The sequence below is a fragment of the Plecotus auritus genome, assembly GCF_963455305.1.
Source record: "Plecotus auritus genome assembly, chromosome: 4".
Taxonomy (NCBI): Eukaryota; Metazoa; Chordata; class Mammalia; order Chiroptera; family Vespertilionidae; genus Plecotus; species Plecotus auritus.
The window spans coordinates 100,672,628-100,685,228 of record NC_137775.1 but is presented as its reverse complement, the minus strand read 5'-3'; the positions used below and the strand labels follow the sequence as shown (position 1 = coordinate 100,685,228).

Genomic DNA, 12,601 nt, shown 5'->3' with positions numbered 1-12,601 from the left:
CCACAGGTTGGGAGGTCCAGGAATTATAATTCCCATTGTATAAATGCAGGAAGAACTTTTGGCAGGCGGGGGAAGGAATCAGGCTGGCCTGCGTCTCTCCAAAGCCATGTTTCACCCTCATGACGTTCAAGAGCCCGAGCTGTGGCGCTGCGGGTGGGCAGCCAGGGTTCTTCCCATCCCACTGCCTAGTTTCCAGGCAGAACAGAACACACAGCAGCAGCCCTGGCCAGCTCACTGCCAGCGCTGGAAAGTACCTGCTGTTTCTGGGAATGTGAAAGCTTCTGCTTCCTAGAATAGGAGCCTTCACAGGTAGCCCCTCCCAGTAACCAGAAATGTGTACAGCTTTGCATTTCATTGGTTGGTCCCTGTAGGGAGGACTGAGAATGAGGACAATGGAAGAAAGAGATGTATTCACTTACCCAACAGACATGTAGTTTTGTCTACAATGAATCGAGCCCTGTGCCAGGTAGTGGATAAGAGCTTATTATGATTCATGGCCTAGTGTGGGCTCTGAGTCAGGCCTGGATTCAAACTCCGGCTCCACTGTGTAAGCTTGGGGAAGTTATTTAATCTCTTTGAGACTCGGTTTCCTCATCTATAAAATGGGGATAATACCCACCTCATAGGATTGAGAATAAGGACTCAAAATGATAACACATGAAAAACACTTAGCACAGTTCCTATTCACATTAAACATATAAACAGCAGTTATTATCCATTTTTTATTAACATTGTTAATTATGGAACTGAACTCTGCCCCTCCGTACTCCGGCTCCCAAACTATCAGACGCTGGTGGGAATGGGGAAGGACACAGAGGGGCAACCGCGGGAATATTTATGTCCGTTTGGCTACGATAGCTCTCAAACAGATAAAAGACTAGCAGGAGAGCCAGTGAAAAAGTAGCTATGGTCACCTCTGGGAAGTGAAACAGGCCAGACCTACTTCTCTATGTGAGTGTGTGCTGCTTAGATCACAAGAAAAGTATTTTAAAATTCATTTATTCTGCACAGTACCCGGCTCGGCACCAGGCACTGCGCTGCTCTTCAAGGAAATAAGGTCACTGGGCACAGACAGCAGCCCCCTCCGCAGACAAAGGCACGCGTGGTCCAAATCTGCATCACGGAGCGACCCGGGCTGCCAGGAGGTGCAGCCCAGGAGGCTCAGAGCGCGCTGCTCATCAGAAGGCCGCGGGGGGCCAGTGCTGGGCCTCAGTCCTCCAAGCCCTCCAAGCCCTCCAGCTGCTGCGCCAGGCGGGAGTAGAGGTCCTGGCCCGCCCGGAGCTGCTCGGGCTCCAGCAGCTGCCCCTGCCGCAGCACCAGGACCTGGTCGGCGCGCTGCACCGTCTGCAGCCTGTGCGCGATCACCAGCACCGTGCGGTCCCTGCGGCAGCGCCAGTCCTGCAGCTGCAGGGGTCACAGCCTCAGGAGGGCGCCGCGCCCCTGGCCCGCCCCCTCCGGTTTAGGATACAGACGGAGAGAAACCCAGGAGGCAGGAAAGGGGCCCACAAAGGGCTGCACTGCCCTCCTCAGTCACAGGCCTCAGAGTGGGAAAGGCAGCAGCCCACGCGGGACTGCCCCACAGCACCACATGCTCCATCCTCTCCTCTCCCCTCCCCTCCCCCCACAAGAAGACACAGGTGCTCCATCCACTGGGGGCCCCTGCCCCGCCAGGCCCGTTGCCCCGCACTCACTGCCTGTTCGCACTGCACGTCCAGGGCGCTGGTGGCTTCGTCCAGGATGAGCACGCGAGGGTCCCGCACAAGGGCCCGGGCAATGGCCAGACGCTGTTTCTGCCCCACGGCCAGCAGGTTCCCCTTCTCCCCTACGTCTGAGAGGCCAAGAAACATCCGTCTTCACATACAAGGGACCACGACCCCCTCCCACAAACAGGGACCGGCACAGCTGGCATTTCCCTGGCACCGCGAGGAGCCCTGGGTAAGGGCGGAGTGGGGTGGCACCGCTGGGCTGCCCTGGAGCGCCTGGTGCTGGGAGGGGCAGTGAGGGCCCCGGGGAGGGCAAGGGAGCAGAGACCGTGGAGTTACACGGGCACCGCCCGCACCCCAAATCAGCTCCCGTTGTGCAGACCGAGGTACCTGTATGCAGTCCATGCGCCATGTCCTTGATGAACTCATCAGCCTGGGCCGCGCGGGCAGCCGCCATCACCTCCTCGTCGCTGCAGCGCTGCAGCCCGTAGGCGATGTTGTCCCTCACGGAGCCCGAGAACAGCACAGGCTCCTGCCCGACCACAGCCACCTGTGCGGGGGAGCGGGGGACGGCGTGGCACCTCGCAGGGTCCTCCCCTCCTCCCTGAGTGTCTCCCAGGACCCCGTGCACCTGCCCCACGCCTCCTGCCTCCCGCCCTTCCTCCCACACACCTGCCTGTGCAGGTAGCGGTGCTCGTACTGGGCCAGGGGCTGCCCGTCCAGCAGCAGCGCCCCCGCCGTGGGCTGGTACAGGTTCTGCAGCAGGGCCGCCACGGTGCTCTTCCCAGAGCCGTTGGGCCCCACCAGCGCCGTCATCTGGCCCGGGCGCAGGGTGAACGTCAGCCCCTGGGAAAGCAGGAGACTAAGGTCTGCCTCTCCTCCCTCGGGCCCCTTCTTTCCCTCAGAGGCGAGGCCGGCCCCTCAGCAGCAGCTGATCCAGCTCTGAGGCCTGGTCACCCAGGCAGCGGGGCAGGGAGCCCGTCCCGCCCGCCCGGGCACCTTGAGCACCGGCTGGTCCCGGCGGTGGGGGTACGCGAAGCAGACATCCCGGAATTCCACCAGGCCGCGCAGCGCGGGCGGCTCCAGGGTCCCCGGCGGAGGCAGGTTCGGCTGCCGGTCCAGGTAGCGGAACACCTTCTCGGCGGCGCCCACGTTGCTCAGCATATCCCCGCACATGTACACCAGCGTCTGGGAGACAGGAGGGCAGGGTCAGCCCCCCAGAAACCAGCCTCCGCTGCTCACGCAGCTCTGCCACGCCCCCCACCCCCCACCCCAGCCACACTCCCCTTGTCCGGAAAATGTCCACCTTTAAAGGTGCGCTTCGGCTGATCTACAAGCAGCACCAATGCCCCCTGTTCCCGCCCGGCCGCTCCTAGTCCCGCTGCGGCGTGTGCTGGTGCACAGAGAGGCAGGGACGTCCTTGGAGGGGCACTGTGCCCACCGTGGCGCCTCCCACAATTCTCCACACACAAAATGTTCAACAAATGTCTAGGAAGTTTACAAAATAAAGCCCAAGATGAAATGACGAACTATTTTTGAAACCCTAAGTCCAGGGAAAGAGCTAAACTCTCCTTCTGCCTTTTCTAGTCACACTGCACAGCTGGGCACCAAGCAGTAGAGGGGAAGTCCATCCAGCGGTACGTGACGGGATGGCAGTGTCACTGCTTTGCAGCCCCAGTAAGTTCATGGCTCCATCGAGCCCATGGCTGACGCACCACAGCTCCATCCCAGAGAGAGAATGTAATGCATACACGCACTACATGTATGAGGCAAGCGCAGACTGAGCACTGACTGTATTTGGTGAATTTTAGGAATCATCGTTAATTTTTCAGGTGCAATAATGGCTTTGTGGTTATATATATATATATATATATATATATATATATATATATATATATATATATATTTCTTAACATACTTTTTTATTGATTTCAGAGAGGAAGGAAGAGGGAGAAAGAGAAAAACATCAACGATGAGAGAGAATCATTGGTCGGCTGCCTCCTGCACGCCCCCCCACTGGGAATCAACCCTGCAACCTGGGCATGTGCTCTGACTGGGAATTGAACCATGACCTCCTGGTTGATAGGTCCATGCTCAACCACTGAGCCATGTCAGCCACGCTATATTTTTAATGTTTATATTTTAGAAATACAATTGAAATATTTATATATGAAATTATATCTTGGATTTTCTTCAAAATAATATGGGTGGGGGAGGAGGGGAGAGTGCAGATTAAACAAGGTGGGCATGAACTGATCCTTGTTAAAGTGGGTGATGGGTACATGCGGTTCATTAAAGTCTGTCCTTGGGGAGGGGGGAGGGTATGTTTTAAATTCTTCATAACACAATGAGCTGGGATTTTGTTTTGTCTTGTGTTTTTAAGGAGAACCAATAAATCCCAAGGCCCAGAGGCCAGAGAGAAAACAGAGGGACGGAGAGAGCATGCGCGGCTGCTGACGCACCTGCACGTGGTGGCCCAAGTCCTCCTGGAACAGCAGAAAGGAGAGCAGCCCGCCCCGCGTGAGGTCACCCGCCAGGATCTGCCGCAGCCCGCAGCTCAGCATCAGCACCTGCATGGCCAAGTGCAGCATCTGGGAGGGAGAAGAAAGGAGCGGCTGAGACAGACTCCTGTTCCCTCCGGTCCCAGCCCCGCCCTGTCCCGTCCCTACCACGGGGGGGGGGGGGGGGGGGGCGGCAGGGACCCCTGGAGGTTTCCAGTCCCGCCCCCAGGCACTCCGCCTGCTCACCCTGCGGAAGAGCAAATAGAGGGCCCTTTCCAGGTCTCGTTGCCACCACAGCTTCCGGCACCGTTCCAGGGCCTCCTCATAGCGACAGGCCTCGTACTCCTCGGCCCCAAAACTGCGCACGGTCTTCAGCCCTCCAACTGCCTCCCGCACCACCTGCCCTGCCTGCGCCACCGCGTCCTGGATCTCCAGAAGCACCGCCTGGAAACGCGAGAGGAGATGCAGGGGTTCGCGAGCAGAAGGCAGCATCCCAGCCCCGATGCTCCCAGTCTACCTAGGAACACAGCTGTCTTCTTCCCCTCTCCCTTTCATTTCCCGGAGGAAATGCGTGAGGAGGGAGGGAACAAGGGAGCACGCACTCTCGTGCTGGTGAGTGTGGGGGACACACACTATTTCCTTTCATTTGAGCTCATTCACACACACCCCCCTCCCCCGTGTCTGAAGAAGAGAGGTGGGGTCGTTTCCCAAGGAGCCACAGATACTTAACAGAAGGTGGAGATGTAACTTAACATGGACCAGAGACCCACTGCTGGTGTGGCTCAGCAGTTGAGTTTTGATCTATGAACCAGGAGGTCATGTTCAATTACAGGTCAGGGCACATGCCTGAGCTGCAGGCTCCATCCTCAGTAGGGAGCCTGCAGGAGGCTGCTGATCAATGATTCTCTCTCATCATTGATGTTTCTCTCTCTCTCTCTCTCTCTCTCTCTCTCTCTCTCTCTCTCTCTCTCTCTTTCCCCCTTCCCCTCTGAAATCAATTTAAAAAAACTTTATTTTTTAATGGACCAAAGACCTACACCTAAGAGCTAAAATTATAAAACTCTTAGAAGAAAACACAGGAAAATCTCAGGACACAGGATTTGGCAATGGTTTCTTAGATACGACACCAGAAGCACAGATAACAAAACAAAAAATAGACAAACTGGACTTCATCAAGATGAAAAACTTTTGTGCATCAAAGGACTCTTATCAATAGAGTGAAAAAGAAATACACAGAATTGGAGACAACATTTGCTTATCACTGATGAAAGGATAGAGCACAGGATATACAGAGAACTCCTACAACTCAACAATTTAAAAACAACCCACTTTTAAAATAAGCAAAGGACTTGAATAGACATTTCTCAAAAAAAAAAAAAAGATATAAAAATGGCCAATAAGCACATGAAAAGATGTTCAACAACACTAAGCATTAGGAAAATGCAAATCAAAACCACAGCGAGATATCACCTCACAGTCATTAAGACGGTTGCTATTTTTTAAGTAATATATAAATGCATTTATTCAGCCCTTAAAAAAGGAAATCTACCTTTTGTGACAACATGGAACTTAATAACATTATGCTAGGTGAGATGTCAGAGAAGGCAAAGACAAAAACTGTATGAGCTCATTTGTTAGTGGAATCTAAAAAAAAATTAAAAAAATAAAAAAACACCAAATTCAAAGAAAAAGAGATCAGATTTGTGATTACCAAAGGCAGGTATAGAGGGTAGGAAAATTGGATGAAAGTGGTCAAAATTCCAGTCATAAGATAAATAAGTGCAAGGAATGTAATTTTTAAAAACACAGAAGATAACAAGTGTTGGCCAGGATGTGGAGAAATTGAACCCCTGTGCATTGCTGGTGGAAACTTAAATAGTGCAGTCGCTGTGGAAAACAGCATGGTGGCTCTTCAAAACATTAAAAATAAAGTTGCCATGCAATCCAGCATTCTACCTCTGAGTATATGCCCAAAAGAATTGAAAGCAAGGATGCAAACAGACATTTGTACATTTATGTTCATAGCAACACTATTCACAATAGCCAAAGGGTGGAAGCAACCCCAGTGTCCATCAACAGATGACTGGATAAACAGACGTGCTGTCTGCATCAATGGAATATTACTCAGCCTTAAAAAGGAGAAAGATCCACCCAGCCAGTTTGGCTCAGTGGTTGAGTATCAACCTATGAACCAGGAGGTCACTGTTCAATTCCTGGTCAGGGCACATGCCCGGGTTGCAGGCTCAATCCCCAGTGTGGGGTGTGCAGCAGGCAGCCAGATCCATGATTCTCTCGCATCATTGATGTTTCTATCTCTCTCTCCCTCTTCCTTCCTTTCTGAAATCAATAAAAATATTTTTTTAAAAAAGGAGAAAAATTCTGACACATGCTACCACATGGATGAACCCTGAGGACATTATGCTAAATTAAGTAAGCCAGTCACGAAAAGACAAACACTGTATGAACCCATTTATAGGATACCTAAGTAATCAAACCCAAAAGTACAATGGTGGTTGCCAGGGGCCAGGGGGAGGGAGGGATGGATTTATTGTTTACTGGGTTGGAGTTTCCATTTGAAAAGAGCTCTGCAGAATACAGTGGTGATGGTTGTGAGACAGGCCAGTAAGCCAGGTCAAGTGGAATGGGGAAACTGAGGCAGGGAGCTGGACACGTTGCAGAGCAATTTACAGCAGATACAGAAGGTCACCTCCCTAGAGATAGCATCTAGGCCTCAGCTGTATTTCAGCTGCAGGCTCACAAACGCAGCAAAACCAGGTGGGCAAAGCCAGGACCAGCTGCGATGACTGATGACTCCCTACCATGGCCCTGAAGGAGCCCACCTAGAAAACTGATGAGTGTTCTGCTGAACATCCCCACCCAAACCCCGAGACCTCCCCTAAGATTCCTTCCTGTGAGAAGATGAAGCCTCAAGACAAAGGACCCAGTGTGGGCTCTCCCTCTGGGGAGCAGCCCCGCCATACCCTTTCCCCTCTTCTTCCCCCACTTCTCCCCCCACCCCAGGTGTGCATCTCCTAAACTCTAAAGGACCCCACAACGCTTGCAACCAGGGGAGCAATGGGCAGTGGCAGCTCGTCCCAGGCTAACCCCTGAACCTGCCCCCAAGGCCCCCTTTTCTCTGACTCCCCGAGAGCTAGGGCGGCCCAGCCTGGGCTCTCCTGTAGCTTCTTCTAGGCTAGGCCCTTCCTTGTTTTACGCCCGCAGCTATAACAAACGTTGCCTCATAGTGACCTGGACTCATGCTGTGAAGTTTTTCCTGCACGAAGTCAAGAACCCACACACTGCTGGCCAGTCCTGAGCAGACCTGCTCGGGGCCAGGTCCCCTTTCTGGTAATGGTGGTACAACAGTGTGAATGTGTTTAATGCCACTGAAATGGCATTTTAAAATGGTGTAAAATGGTAATTTCCTATGTTACGCACATTTACCACAATTTTTGTAAAAGAGAGAGGAGATGGGGCTAACATGACTTCACATTCTACCTGCTCTACACTCCTGCTGATTGATTATAAGGGGAAAGCTCTGCCTAAACCCTCTAAGGTGGCAGTTTTAATCTTTTGTGCGGAAGGTATGTGCACACTCCTCTGAGAATCTGATGAAAATTACCCTCTCCTCAGAAAAATGTGCCTTCCCTCCATCCTTCTCTCTCTCCTCCACCCCCCCCCCCCACACACACACACACACGCATACAGTCCCAGGGGTCATGGACCTTCTGAAGCTGTCAGAACTGCTGCCCTGAGGGCTGAGAAGAGATCTCTAGGACTGGTTCTTCCCTAACCACCACGCATACCTGATGGCGGCCATTGTACACCTTTTCAGCCGCCATTGTGAGAGGCATCTCGAACAGAGACAGGAGGGTGAGTCGAGGCGACAGCTTGAGCATGAAGCTGTACAGTCCCACCACTTGCACCAGGCTCCGCAGGAGCACGTTGGCATTAAGAGGAAGCCAGGAACTCATTAGTTTGGTATCCGAGTTCAGCCGTGAGTTCAGTTCCCCTGAGAGGACAGAGCAGGTGAGGGAGCCCTGCGCAATGTAGACCCAGCAACTGCCCCGACCCTCCCCCTCCTTTGAGCACCTCCTCCACGTGCAGGCCAGGGGACAGGCTGTGTGCAGTGAGGGGAGGCCCCAGCTGTCTTAGTCTCCTGGACTCCAGGCCCCACCTGTCTTAGTCTCCTGGAAGAAACTCAGGTCCTGGTGCAGAAGGGAGGAGAAGAGCTGCTCCCGGATCCGCAAGTGGATCCTAGACATGGTGAAGACGAAGCAGCCTCCTCGGCAGCCTGCGGACAGCGAGCTGTGGGGTCAGGAGGGATGGGACGAGGAAGGGGACCGAGAAGGAGGGAGGGAATGAGTGAAGGAAACAAAGGAGAAAGCACAGAATGAAAAGAAATACAAAGTTGGGGGAAGTATTCCAGGACAGGCAGGAGAGAAATGAACCAGACAAGGACAGTGGCAAGAGGGGCAGAAATAAGCAGAGGACAGGGGGAAAAAAAGGCATGGTGAGCAATACTCGAGAACAAAATCCTAACTCGTACAAATTCACCAGTATTTATGCCAGACGCAAGGGAAGAATACAATAGAAGTGAGAAGATATCATAAATAGAGATCAGCTGTGACTGCCTGGCCTCCCCCAGCTATCCCTCCAAGCTTCCCCTCGGTCTCAGGCTCCTTTCTCCCCACCCCAAAGTCCTTCCTCCTCTTTCTGGGTACTTCTCTGAGGGAACCACCCTCTCAAGCCCCTGAGCCCTATCTTGTTGTTCCCCACTCTAGGGGCCCTGGAGTTGGACAGCTCCTCTTAGACCAACCAGATATCCTATATAATAAAAGGCTAATCTGCAATTTGTCCCCTCTGGAGTTCCACCCACCAGGAGTTCCACTGCTCGCTATGACGTGTGCTGACCACCAGGAGGCGACACAGAATGAAGGAAGGCCCTGGCCAGCAGCCAGAAGGTGCCCTCCTCCCCCACCACCATCAGCCCTGATCACTGGCCAGGCCTAGGGACCCTACCCGAGCATGAATTTAATGCACCGGCCCTCTAGTTTACAATAAAATGTGAAGGGGAAATGTGAAAGCATGGAAGTGGGTATTTTACAAAATATGGGTTTCTCACACAAATCTAGTACCAGGTTTGGGAGGCTGTTGGGATATAGTCAATCACAAAATGATGAGGGTTTGGACTTTGATCGCAGTGAGAACAGAGAGAACAGAGCCATAGGAGAAACACTGTGAAAGCAGAAAAAACATGGCTAGTTCTGAACACGAGGAAGACATCCCTGACGCTGATGCTGGAGCCCAGGGGACTGATGCTTTCAGGAAGGGGGGGGAACAAGACCAAGAGGGAAGGTGAAGTATCTGGAGCCCCGGGTATGTGGAGTGTGAGATGAGAGTGGGCTATCCAAGCCAAAGGTCAAGGGGGCAACTGGATTACAAGGCTGGAGCTGGACACGGAAATGTGGATCTTGGAGTCACCTACAGAGATGAGCTGAGTCAGCTCAGTGGGGAAAATGTTCTTAAAGATCAAAGGCCTGAGTCAGGAGGAAAGTCCATATGTAAGGTCCGGAGGAGGGAGGTCTCCAGAGTGGCCTGGGAAGGGGAAAGGGAGTTCATAAAAGCTAACTCAAGAAAGAGATCAACAATGAGAGATTGTTCTTATGCCAAGTGCTACAGAAGCAAAGAGAATTGATGACCAATTTTTTTTAAGTTTGATTTAAAAAAAAAAAAAAACACTTTTGAGAAATCGGTTTCAGCAAAAATGGAATTAAGACATAATGAAGTGGTTTCTGGGGTTCCCAGGTATGAGGGTGAGGAGAGTGAGCAACTCTTTCACTTGTGTGTCCTCGGTGCCTCACCCACCTCATCCTAGCCCCAGCCCTAGGTAGGCAGTAGGTGGTTGACAGCAGATGCCTGGGTATGTCTAAAAAGAGAGAGCAAAGCAATGAAGTGGGGAACAGTAAAGGTGCCGGACAGAAGAGCAACAAGGGGCAGAGTAAGATCTTCAAAGAGGAGAGGGGAAGGGTCAGGGAGAAACACGCCGCCATGACAAGAGGGTAACTTTGGAAACAAACTTGAGGTGGGAGGGAGAAGACAAAGGAGAAGAATTTCATGGAGATGAAAATGTTGAGGGGCCACTGAGCCACTGCATTTTGCACCACATTCACTGTCTTTGTGCTGTGATCACGTAATACAAACTTTGAAGATGGTGGGCAAGAATGGCGAGTGAAGGAATGAGTGGACGCATGAAATAGAAACAGAAGCGCACGCATGCTTCCGTTTAAGTAAGTGCCAGTTAGGACTGTGCGGGGCCCCGTTGGGGCTTAGCACATGACCCATCGCCCATCACCTACCTCCCTAGGGAGAAAAGACACATGAAAAAGATGGCGCTGGCGAAGGCTTCGGGGTCAAAATCACCTCCCAGGATGTCGATCACACGGCCAGAGTAATACGGGATTAACATCTGCCCTGGAACCAGGAGGGTGAGTCAGGTCGGTGCCGGTGCCAGGGCCTTTCCCACCGCGTCCCCAGTGCCTCCCCCGACTCACCCAACACGGCGACCACGAGGAAGACGAAGGCAGCGGCGAGGAAGGGCAGGTCCGGCCTGGAGAGCCTCAGCAGCCGCCACATCAGGGCTTGGCTCTTCTCCTGGTCCTGCTCCCTCTCGGGGGGTCCAGGGGGACTGAGCACGGCCCACGCCGCCCAGCTGAGCGCCGCAGCCCCGTACCCCGCCAGCAGCCAGCTCCACGGGGCCGCAGCCACGCTGGCTGGGGGCGCACTCAAGGCTCCTGGGCTCAGCGCCCTCAGGGAGAGGAACAGAGGGGGCGCCAGGCAGAGCGCGAGCAGCAGTGTCCTCGCCGGTCCCAGCAGCCCCCCCAGCTTCAGCAGCCACCACAGCCCTCCAAGCCGCAGGGTCCCCTCCAGCCACAGGCCCGGAAGCCCCCGGGGAAGCAGAGCGTCCAGGGTGCCCCGGAGCAGCCAGAGCACAGCCCAGTCCGCCAGCAGGAGGGAGGCCCAGGGCCTCAGGTCGGGGAGCCGCATGGTGTGCCTACGCGACGGAGGGCGTGAATTAGGGAGCTGGAGTCCCCGCTCTGTCCTCCCCTCCTCACCCCCACTCCGTCGACCCACCCCAAAACCTCCCGGGTGCGCGCGCCCGTCGGTGCATCCTCCCCCGACAGAAGGCAGCAGCCTGCCAGGGAGCTGGGAGCCTGGCGGGGGCCTTCGTCCTTAAAAATCCCACGACCCCTGCCCTGCCCCTGCACCCTCGAGTCCAGGGGGGGGGGGGGGTAAGGAAGCAGGGGAGCAAGGAACCGGCAGGCTGGTCAACGTCCCTGGTAGCGCTGCGGGTGCCCCCTGCACGGACTCACAGGCCTGCAGCTCCGGAGGTCTCCTTGTGAGATGCTGAAGGCTGAGCTCGGAAACCGGCTCCCTTACCTCTGCCTGGCTTCCCTTTGGTCCGCACCCCCACTCCCAGCCCCCGCCCCAGCCCCCAGGATGTCCCCGCCGCCGTTTTCGCTTTCGCTTTCGCTTCCTGGCCCGGCCCTGGCTCTGCGCCGAGCGGCCACCGGGGGGCGCGCGACACCGCAGACGCCACGCCAGGGCCCCCTCCCGGCCGCACCTGCTGGCCTGGGAGTCTCTCGCCCTTAGCGACTGTTATTCTAACAGAAAACCGTTGCAACTTTTAAAAATTGTCACTAAGTTTAAAAAAAGCTGTTTCGAGGGCTGGGATGCTTTGTACTTGGAGAACCACCGGATTGTCTTGCCTCCAGGTCTTGCTACCTCAAGCTCTGAACCCGTTTTGAGAAGTGCCCTCTTCCCCACCCAAGTTCCAGTTTGAAGGTCTTGGGGTAAAAACAGCCAAGTCTGGAGCGAGAAGCACACAGGGCCTCCCACGCAGAAGGCAGCAGCCACTCAGCCCGGGAGCAGAGCACGTATGCAAATGCCTCCAAATTATGTTGGAGCAGCTTCCGCACGTGAGGGATGGACTTGGTTTCTTGGTTTCCTTTGGCACTGAGAACCCAGAGGCCAGGGCCCTGCAGGTCCTGCCTGACCCAGAGCCTATCTATGGGGCATGCGCACTGGCTGATTCCAGAAATGACACTTCGGGTTGAAACTACCTCCCAAACACAAGCTGTCCTAGAGGTGACGGCTGGGGTTCCCAATGACCCTTTTGAAACCTTGTTGGTCTGGGTACCAGTGAGTCACTTCAAATTGGAAACACTGGGGAAGGGGAGAAACTTAAAGTGGGGGATAGCTACAATTTCTCCACCCCTGTCCATTCGGGATTTTAAGGATCTTTCCCTAATGAAAAAGCTTCGTGCTCAACTTCGCCCTACTTTCAAGTTGTTCCTTTAACAGCTCTCCTTTGGGAGGTGGCCGGCTGCATTCCTC

At 54.1% G+C, this 12,601-nt stretch overlaps 1 protein-coding gene across 2 annotated transcripts; it reads right to left on the bottom strand.

Annotated features, from left to right (window-relative positions):
* Positions 1-686: 686 nt before the first annotated feature.
* On the bottom strand, positions 687-11,754 carry TAP2 (transporter 2, ATP binding cassette subfamily B member). Of its 2 annotated transcripts, none has more exons than XM_080663579.1 (12): positions 11,578-11,754; positions 10,759-11,258; positions 10,564-10,678; positions 8,382-8,512; positions 8,011-8,216; positions 4,451-4,648; positions 4,166-4,294; positions 2,703-2,891; positions 2,376-2,549; positions 2,094-2,253; positions 1,692-1,828; positions 687-1,404 (listed from the first exon to the last, which is right to left on the bottom strand). In XM_080663579.1, the coding sequence occupies exons 2-12, from the start codon at positions 11,249-11,251 to the stop codon at positions 1,210-1,212; spliced, it is 2,127 nt and encodes a 708-aa protein (XP_080519705.1). In that variant the 5' UTR covers positions 11,252-11,258; positions 11,578-11,754; the 3' UTR covers positions 687-1,209. The 2 variants fall into 2 exon arrangements, with proteins under 2 accessions (XP_080519705.1, XP_080519706.1); XM_080663580.1 differs by having other exon boundaries at positions 11,645-11,753.
* Positions 11,755-12,601: the final 847 nt, after the last annotated feature.

What these genes read in the sequence shown, in the direction of transcription:
- TAP2 (XM_080663579.1), bottom strand. Translation starts at nt 11,251, where the DNA reads ATGCGGCTCCCCGACCTGAGGCCCTGGGCCTCCCTCCTGCTGGCGGAC. An exon ending in CTTCCAGGAGACTAAGACAG is followed by an intron (nt 8,217 to 8,381) that starts GTGGGGCCTGGA and finishes CTGTCCTCTCAG; the next exon opens with GGGAACTGAACTCACGGCTG. An exon ending in TCTATTTGCTCTTCCGCAGG is followed by an intron (nt 4,295 to 4,450) that starts GTGAGCAGGCGG and finishes TCTCCCTCCCAG; the next exon opens with ATGCTGCACTTGGCCATGCA.